The following is a 9557-nucleotide window of genomic DNA, read 5'->3' as shown; positions in this document are numbered from 1 at the left end:
GACGAGATTGAACCTGCTTTTCACCCCACCCCTCCCCTGACTCCCCACCCCACCAAATTTGCAGGTCCCAGCTCAGGATTTGGCACAGATTGAATAAACAAGAGGGCAATTTCACTGTGTAGCAGAAATGCAACCGTAGAAGGTATTCAATGAAAAGAGAGTTCAGGTGCAATCTAGGTATATTCTTTTGAAGGCAAAGGCTGGAACATCCAAAGTTGATGTGGGCTGGGTGACAAAGGAGACAAAAGTGGTTCGGTACAGCCTACTGCCCCACCTTGTTTGACAGGACAGTGAAGATTCTGCTGTGTGCCAGAACCCAAGGATGCAGCGTGAGGTGTCGCAGGAATTTCATTTGAGCTCTGCCTCCAACCCCACTCCACCCCAAACACACAATTGCCTGAGCTCCATACGGTGACTCCAGTATTCCCACCGGAACGGAGATGATTGGCTAATTCCGGCAGTCATGCCTGGAGCCTGCACTGCCGTAAGTGGCTGGGATTGATTTTACGCACAGAATTTGCAAGTAGCTATCCTCCACTCACTGCATTTTTGCTGGAGAAATTAATCCTGTGCTTGTCGGGGGAAGTTGCTGCAGTTTCTTTTGTGAGTTCTGTTTTCTGTAGTTCGTAGACATGCTGTTTAAAAAGACTGTCTGCCACAAATCACCACCCACCCCCATCTCACTGACGGACACAGTGGCGTCTGTGGATTTTCCTGTGCATTTCTTGAGGCGACACACTATCAGCACTAATTCTGAATTAAACCAGCGGGAAAAAGGAAGACCCCAGATGTTCGTGTGACTTCTCAAAAGCGAGAGACTAGCAGTTCCTTCAAGTCGCCAACAGCCACTGCTGTTCCATTCTATAAAGTACATGAGGGAGAAAGGAACAGAAGGAAAAATGCCAGTATGGACCCAATGGGCCGAATGGCCTATTTACTATGTAATTGTAGGAGGCAACAGCTGCCTTCATTAAAAAGCTGTGCTGAACAATGGTTTCCAATTTAGGGTGACATTTATGGTACTTCCCCCAACACCCAACAATCACACTCTGAATCGGACTGTTCCACTGATGTCCTGGGTCATTCACCACGCAGGAACCTCTGACATCATCTAGCAGAAGAGTTCACGTGGAAACAGCCGACTGGACCATTTAACACCGGCGATGCCGTTACAGCGGGAGGTTGGATTCTTTTGACCGCTGCGCCGCCGTCTTTTCATCCCTCCCGAATCGGGGCGGTTGCAGCAGGGAAGGAGGCCAGGCAGCCCATCAAGTCTGTGCTGGCTCTCTGCAAGGGCAATTCAACTAGTCCCACTCCCGCTGCCCTCTCCCTGTAGCCCTGCAAATCTTCCCCCCCCCCCCACCTCAACCCCTCAGGTGAGCCAGGCAGTAGCGGGTTGGGAGAGCAGGGGCAGGAGGCAGCTGCTGATCAGGAATGGACAGATACTTTCCCGTCTCTCGACGTATGCCCACAGCTCAAGCTGACCCGACATCAAGCCTGCCCACATTATTGAATATTTTGCGACCGAACAAACTCCATTCGCCTAATTGCTGATGCCCGGGACAGGGCCTCCTCTCCCTCCCACTGCCCGAACATGGCCAAGGTATTCGTACTTTATCTCACCCCATCCACGTGCAACACTGTGGGAGAACACAAGAGGTGGAGCAGGCCATTCAGCCCCTCCAGCCTGTTCTATCTACAGTACATGATACGAACTGTACACAGTGCAAATTTAATATAATTACTTTTATTGTGAATTTATATTAATTAAAATATTCAATAGCAAAGCCTCTTCAATATATTTTATGTCCTGAACCTCTAATACAAGGTGCATGGCTTTCAAAGGATCGAAGTGGTAGCTGGGAGACAAGGGGCATGCCTCTCAGAGCAAAGGACAACAATCCACTAATGTTTTAGAATTTAAAAACCACCACCCCCCCCCCCCCCCACCACCCTCTGCGGGGCAATAAATAAGTTATAGATTTCTGTTCAATTTCCACTTGCTTTGTGGGCGGACAGCGTCGCTCGTTCATGAGGAGAACGGAATTGTACAGCCCCGTGTCTCACTCCGCCGATGTGCCAACTGGCAGGGCCAGTCAGGTCACCTGCGAACAGGGTGCAGATCAGAGTCAAACCTTTGGGGGCTCTGCGGCACCCGGGTGGCGCAGCCACCAGCTCAGCCACTGGGGGAGCTACTGTGCATGGTTTCTAATTCCCAGCCATAACCCCCTCCCCTCCCCCTGACTGTGTTGGCCGCCCACAGCCACGAACACTTTCGACCCACTCTCCCCATCCCAACAAAAACTAAAAAAAAAACTACCAACTGTGAAGGGAAGGCCCGGGTTTATATCAGGGGAAGCTGGAAATCAAAACATTGGGGGAGGTAGGGGAGGGGTCTCCGAGCGACAGGTTCTGCACCAGGACACAGAGTCTGAACTCGCTGGGAAAACAACACACACTGGGTCGAATGGCAACGGATGGTGACGAGAAATCAGTTCACATTGAAATTAGAAAATGTGGGGCTGGGGAGGAGGGGGAACAGAAAGAAAAGAGCTGAAATGGGGCAGAAATTCACCTCAGCTGAAAGTGGGGGGGGGAGCGCGGTGGGGGTGAGGGAGCGAGAAGTGGGGGTGAGCCTGGGGTGTTCAGAGTAAACTGGGGGAGTGAACCTTGGGTTAAGGTTGTGCCCCCACCGTGCGTGAAGTCAGGAACCGGGCCCTGACTGCACTGCTCGAAGCTCTGAGGAACCGTACCGCTCTTGAACATCAGCTTCCACCGGGTATCATAAAACACGCGGGACCAAGCTGTGCGCAACACCACATGGTCAACAATCTTCCTGAAATAAGGTCACCCCCTTCCCCCACCCAGGAAATTTACGGGGTCCTTTCCTGCGCCGTGACTCTCCACATACCAAATTTGCCGAATGGCTCCCCCCCCTCCACCACCCCCCCTCACCCCCAACCCCGTGGCGTCGGCCAGTCTGAATCGCCACGGTCACGGGCGGTTAGTCATAACTGCGTGGCGGAGTCGCCCGGGCCCCAGCCCTGCTGCGGCTGGCCGCCACTCTTGGCGGGGAGGCCTCTGGCCTTGGTGCTGGTCTTTGGTTTGGGCGGCCAGTCTGGATCCACGAGCAGCTCCTGAGCCAGCCGCTTGTATTTGGCCTTGGGAGCTCGGCCTCCCCGGCCCCACAGTCTCTGCCCGCAGGTCAGCGTCGCAGGGTCCGAGTCCAGCTAAAACAGATCGAGAGAGAGAGAGACATACACCAACATAAGCAACACATTTGAAAGCAGAAACGATCAGGGATGAAGGAACAATCTTGTGAAGGGAACCTCCACCCCCAAGATTTCTCTTCCATTATTCATTCTCAGGATGTGGACATCACTGGTAAGGTGGGCAATTATTGCTTGATTGGCAGAACAGGCTCGAGGGGCTGAATGGCCTACTCCTGGGTTCCCATCCTTAGTTGCCCCGAGAAGATAAACCATTTCAGAGGGCAGTCGAGAGTTAACCAGGTTACCGTGGGGCTAGAGTCACGTACAGGCCCAGATCGGGTAAGGGTGGTAGGTTCCCTTCCCCTAAACGACACGAGTTGACTAGTTGGGATTTTACAACAATCCAGTAACTTCACGGCCTCATTTCACTCTCGGAGCTATTAGTCCAGTAACATAACCACCATGCTCCATATTTTACACTCCAGATATTAAGGTCCTGAGCACCACTGGTTAATTATCCAGTTAGCTATGGGTTCACTCCCTACCAATGAGTCAGGTACAGAGTGACAATATTGAAAGTGCTGGTCCCTTTAACTAAACATGACTCATTTCAGTGTTTATAGCGAGCAGCTGATGCTCATTATAGTTTTGTTTTTAAGGGCTGGGTTTTTGGCCAGTGGGGGAGTTGCCTCTAGTCAGAGAGTTAGTCCCGAAGGGAAGAGTAGCAACTGATATTTTGACTGAATGATGAATTGACAATAAAACAATTGTGGTTCAGAGACTGTCATCAGCTTCCTCATTTTGGTGACTGGACGTCTGCATGCATAACACAGAGGGCTTCAAATCCTGGATCAGTGATTACCACACCAGCTTGCGTTGAAAAGTAGTGAAGTGTCCCAGGGTGTTATCAGGCAAGATCTCCTTATTTGGCTTGGTCAGATGTTAAGGCAGGTGACTGGTAGAATTTAAGCAGCATCTTGAGAGGGGTAAGAGGTTTAGGGAGGGAATTCCAGAGCTCAGGAACTAGACAGCTGAAGGCACAGCCATCAATGGTGGAAGGAAGTGGGGGACACTCAAGAAGCCAGAATTGGAGGAGTGCAGAGATCTCTGAGGGTTGTAGGGGCTGGAAGAGGTTACAGAGGTGGTGGTGGTGAGGCGAGGCCATAGAGGGATTTGAAAACAAGGGTGAGAATTTTAAAATGGAGGGGTTGCTGGACTGGGAGCCAGTGTAGGTCAGGAGCACAGGGGGTGGTGGGTGAACGGGACTCGGTGTGATTTGGGCAGGGGGCAACAGAGCTTCAGATGAGTTGAAGCTTATGGAGGGTGGGAGGTGGGAGACTGACATTAGTTAAAAACAGGAAGGTCAGGGGACGGAGGGACATGTACACAGCCCCTTAAAATGTAGGAGAACCTCCCAGAGCACTTCAGAGCCGGAGAGGTTAGGAGGGGCGGCCAAAGGCTGAGGCAAACAGGTGAGTTTTAAGGAAGGTCTTAAAAAGGAGAGGGAGGTGGAGGGCTTTAAGGGTGTGAATTCCAGAGCATGGAGCCTCGATGGCTTAAAACATAGCTGCCAGTTACAGGGCGAAGGTGCACTGGAAGAAACTGAGACGTCTGCTTGGCAATCTGATGAGTCATCTCTCCAGGGCTCACCAAAGGGTGGGAGAATTGCCACATCATACAGCCATATGGCAAAAAGAGAGAGAGAGAGGCTGTTTGCCCATCGTGGCAGAGCTATTCAATGAGTCAGAGAGACCGTTAGTGCCTCCATCAAATCGCGGCATTAGTCGCACGGGCTTGAACGTCTCCCAGTATTCGACTGCGGAAAGGAGCCTCCACCTCTCCGACGCCACCCTACCGAGCTCCAGTCCCCCATAAAAAGTACTGATTGAATGCCCCCCCCACCTACCTGTGGGTAGATATTAGGGACAGGATGCTCGTTGTGGCTTCCAGTGTAGAGAATCCTTAGCCACTGGAAGCTGCAGTCACACAAGAAATTCTGCAACAAAGCAGCAAGAGAAAAAAAAAAGCAATTAATAGCACTTTGTTTTAGCTACTCTCTCATCACCACCTCCCAGTCTCTCCAAAAAGTTGCTGATCCTTGCTGGGACCCCTTCCACCACTGAGGCTGCAGTGTGCACCATCCGCAAGATGCACTGCAGCAACTCGCCAAGGCCTCTTTGACAGCGCTTCCCAAACCCGTGACCTGCACGCACTTGGCATAGCGGGCACCCGGGGAATGCCATCACCTCCAAGAGTCCCTCCGCGTCACGCACCATCCCGATTTGGAAATATATCGGCCATTCCTTCAGCGTCGCAGGGTTAAAATCCTGGAACTCCCTCCCCCAGCAGCGTTGCACGGAGTGCTTTCGCCTCACGGACCACGACAGTTCCAGACGATGACCCACCAGCACCTTCCCAAGGGACAACTCGGGACGGGGCAATAAGGCAACAGCCTTGGCAGTGACGCCCACATTCCGCAAATGAATTTGAAAAATGGCTGCATATCGTGACACCACAAGGTCAGAATGGAGATGACTGAGAGGGGAAACTGCCCAAACACACCTGCATTTGCTGCAAGTGACTGGGATGGCTTTTACATACATTATTTGCATTGTGTACCTATCCTCCATTCACGGCATTTGTCTGGAGTAATAATTAAGTAGACTGTTCGCTGCAAGTCCCTCCCCAACTCGGCTCAACTTTATTAGCTGATACAGTGGCATCAATACTCACACTAAAGACTTGCTACCCGACCTGGAGCCGACGACATTTGTCGGCTTCGGGTGGGGTCGGGCCGCTCTTCTGGGTCTGTCTTTCGGGCTTGGGTCAGGTCGGGCCAGGCCCGACACACACAAGTCTTGCATTGTGATGTGCTGTGCTCTGCTGGCAGTTGTGAAAAGTTCACAAACTTACCTGAGCCGCTGGACGTCAAGGAGTGTACAGACTTATCAACAACTTTAAAAGAGAAGACCCTGTGAAGGAAACGAAAGTGGTTGACGATGAACCTACAGCTGCCAAAACAGCACGGACTGAATTTGCCGAATGGGAGAATGTTCATGAAGAAGTGGACACAAATGATGAAGTGCAGCAGTACACAGCACAGAGGCCCGCTGTGTTGGCGATGGCAAGCGAGTGTAATATGTTGGGTTGGTGAAAGGAACACAGTGTTGCATACTCTAAATTGGCCAGGCTGGCTAGAAGTATACTTTGCATTCCAGCGAGCAGTGGCAGCTGTGAGAGGAACTTCAGCGTAGCTGGAAGGACAATCGACCAGCGGAGGACTGCACTTGCCTTCCACTGTTCACTCTATTCTTTTTATACATGACAATTTCTAACACCTTTTGTTCTTTTCTTATTTTTTGCCATGTCTGTAACTGAGACTACTTACTTGCTATGTCTGTAACTGAGACTACTAAATTAAATGTTCACCTAACTGCCTATTGGGTGCTTCGTTGAGAGTCGGCTATTTGTTTTCTTTTTAATCTACGGTTTGACGCGATTTCTTTCGGTTTTATCTGGTTATTATCACGGTGCTGTTTGTGGGAGATTGCTGTGGGCAATGGCTGCTGCGTTTCCGACTTTACAACAGTGAGTACAATTCACAAAGACCTTCACTGGGTGGAAAGTGGTTTGGGACGTTCTGAGGTTGTGAAAGGTGCTGGAGAAGAGCAAGTCTTTCTTTGTAGAGAGAAAATGGAGAATCTCATAACGATTGCTAATAAATCATGAGGGAGTCAAGACGTTGTTTGAAAGTCCCAGAAGAGACAGGCTGATATTTCTGACAGAAAAGAGAAATACCATGTGTATTTGAAAGTTAGTTCAGCTCCTAGAGGTGGGATCTTTAATTTTATATCCTCAAGGAGCTGGAAGAAAGATGTTCAATAAATACATAACTGTACTTGATCGCTGTTAGATTATTTGATTTGCATTTTAATACTTCAAATCAGGGCTTTTGGGAAGCTTTATCTCTTCTAAGACTGAACTGTAATCTTACAAGGGAACAAGACAGTCCAGTGTGTAAAAGCAATTAACAAGCAGCACTTGCTGATTGTAAGTTTTTGTAGCACTGCCAGATGAACAAAGATCTCAAAGCATAGATGGACACTCAAAGTTTTGGAGGGTTGTGATTCACCCATGGCATCAAATAATCTAGGGTAAGAATTTTTTTTTTTCAAAGTGATACTAGATGTCAATGCTAGAAATTGTTCAACATACTTTGTCAACATTAACATATCTGTTTTATTTTTTGCTTTGCAGGCTATTCGAGGTACTGGTGTTGTGTATGCTGATCAACCACCAGAGGTCTTCAATCAAACAGTACGGCAGATCTGCACTTGCAGTAAAGGCCTGCTCGGGGTCTGCAAAGGAAACCTGACCCGAGCCCGAGTCCGACACGAACACCAGAATGTTCACTTTAGCGACCTTCCGTTTTTCACTTTTTCCAGTTTGTGCAAGTAAGCAACAAATACGGTAATTGGATTTGAAAGGTTGTTTAAAAAGATGAAGGTTGGAACCACGGAGTCAGTGATTATGTGATCACGTGTTAAACAGAAACCCATGGAGTTGTGCCCAGACAGGTTGTGCCACATTGTACCAGCGCTGCTTAAAATAAACACAACAATTGGCCGAAGGTACAGGAAATATACATTACCTCCTAGGCTCCTGCTTTACAGGTTGAAATACTTGCTGCTAGTTAATCCAGTGAGTAGCTGAGATACAGAGACCAGGTAGGTCCTGAGTGATTGATTATTATAAAATAATCAGTGTATAAAAACATAAAATGATCACTGTCAGGACTCTAGACTAGTAGTGTACTTTATGTGTGTAGACTAGAGTCCTGACAATGATCATTTTATATTTTTTATATAAATACTGTATATTTTATAATAATTAATCACTCAGGACCTTCCTGGTCTCTGTATCTCAGCTACTCACTGGATAAACCGGACCTGAGCAGGCCTTTAACTCATGGTCAAAAAATTATCTTGCTCGTTCTTGTGAACGTAGCAGGATATTCCAACCTGGATAGGGAGGTGTCCTAACCCAAACTAATACTATCCCTAAATAATCCTATTCCTCGTGACCTATCCCGTCAGACCAATGGATACACTTTATAATATACTAGTCTGTGCCTTAAGCCACAAGGCCAACAGGGGAGCCCTGTTCATTTGATGTTGTCAAGTTAAGTATTGTGGCCACACTTTAGAAAGGATGTCAAGGTCTTTGAGAGGGTGCAGTGGAAGCAGATTCGATAGTAATTTTCAAAAGGGAATTGGATAAATACTTGAAAAGGAAAACTCTTGCAGGGCTGTGGGACTAATTGGACAGCTCGTTCACAGAGCCAGCACAGGCACGATGGGCTGAATGGCCTCCTTCTGGGCTGTATCGCTCTATGAAACGCCACAAACACTTGGCTTTACAGAGCTCCTTCAATTGCCATCCATAGTCCAGGTGCCACTCGAAGCAAGTGCCTACGGTGGGGGGGCGGGGTCGTTCTCCCCAGAATGCAATGCGGCAACAATGGATGAACCAGGTTCGGCAGTGACGAGACCTCCGGAACCTTCCCTTACTGCCACAACCAACCCACCCCACCCGCCCCACACTGATCGGATCTGGGTTTTTCGTCTCCACAATGGCTTTCTGGCCTGCCCGCCAGCAGGAATCTGGCCGTGTCCCTCCTTCTGCAGTACTCCCAGCTCCGAGGACAGGAGAATCCTGAGGGCCCCGTCAGCTTCCGCACACTTACCTCCACCAGAATGCAAAGGGTTACGTTGGCCAGAATTAAAAGCAACATCTTATTCCGCCAATCCGAGGGAACACAGACCAGCTGGGGGGCGGGGGTGGGGAAAGAGAGAGAGAGAGAAAGAGAGAGGAGAATGTTTGATTATCAGGTTATTGCATTAATCATTTATACATAATTAGGATTAAATTGTTTCCTTTCCAACTGCCCCGGCCACCCCCCCCCAAGAGCTCAAGATGCTTTCCATTTCCATCTTCACTTCCTGAAGCCATTCCACAGCAACTGGCAGGTCCCCAGTCATTGGCCTGTTGCCAGGCTATTTGACTGTAGGGGCATCTCAGTCGGGCTTGAGCCTGTCGCCTGACGTCCGCACAAGTGCGTTTTGCAGCAAGGGTCACACTGAGTGGCGACAGGGAGCAGGAAGCCCAGCTGTTCCCTCCCCCCGATCGCACCCCCCCCACTCCATCCCCAACACTCCCCACACTGTCATCCTCCCACAGTTTCAGCACACCACACAGAAGGGAATTGCCTCCGGATGTTTTAGCAATGAAATGGAGAACGGCAAAAGTGCGAGAAGGGAAGGAGGATCGAACGCAGGGTCGAAG

At 49.5% G+C, this 9557-nt stretch overlaps 1 protein-coding gene across 3 annotated transcripts in view; it reads right to left on the bottom strand.

The window, feature by feature from the left end:
- Nucleotides 1-1731: 1731 nt before the first annotated feature.
- Nucleotides 1732-9557, bottom strand: part of LOC137357334 (polyamine-transporting ATPase 13A3-like) — a 69716-nt gene continuing 61890 nt past the window's right edge. For all 3 annotated transcript variants that reach the window (XM_068023586.1, XM_068023589.1, XM_068023588.1), the window contains 3 exons: nucleotides 8959-9039; nucleotides 5119-5208; nucleotides 1732-3230 (listed from right to left, as the gene is read on the bottom strand). In XM_068023586.1, the coding sequence (XP_067879687.1) occupies nucleotides 3009-3230; nucleotides 5119-5208; nucleotides 8959-9039 (393 nt within the window). In that variant the 3' untranslated portion in view covers nucleotides 1732-3008. The remainder of the gene's footprint in view (nucleotides 3231-5118; nucleotides 5209-8958; nucleotides 9040-9557) is intronic.

Source organism: Heterodontus francisci, chromosome 48, assembly GCF_036365525.1.
Source record: "Heterodontus francisci isolate sHetFra1 chromosome 48, sHetFra1.hap1, whole genome shotgun sequence".
Classification (NCBI taxonomy): Eukaryota; Metazoa; Chordata; class Chondrichthyes; order Heterodontiformes; family Heterodontidae; genus Heterodontus; species Heterodontus francisci.
Note: the sequence above shows the minus strand (reverse complement) of the source record. Positions and strands in the feature narration are given on the sequence as shown.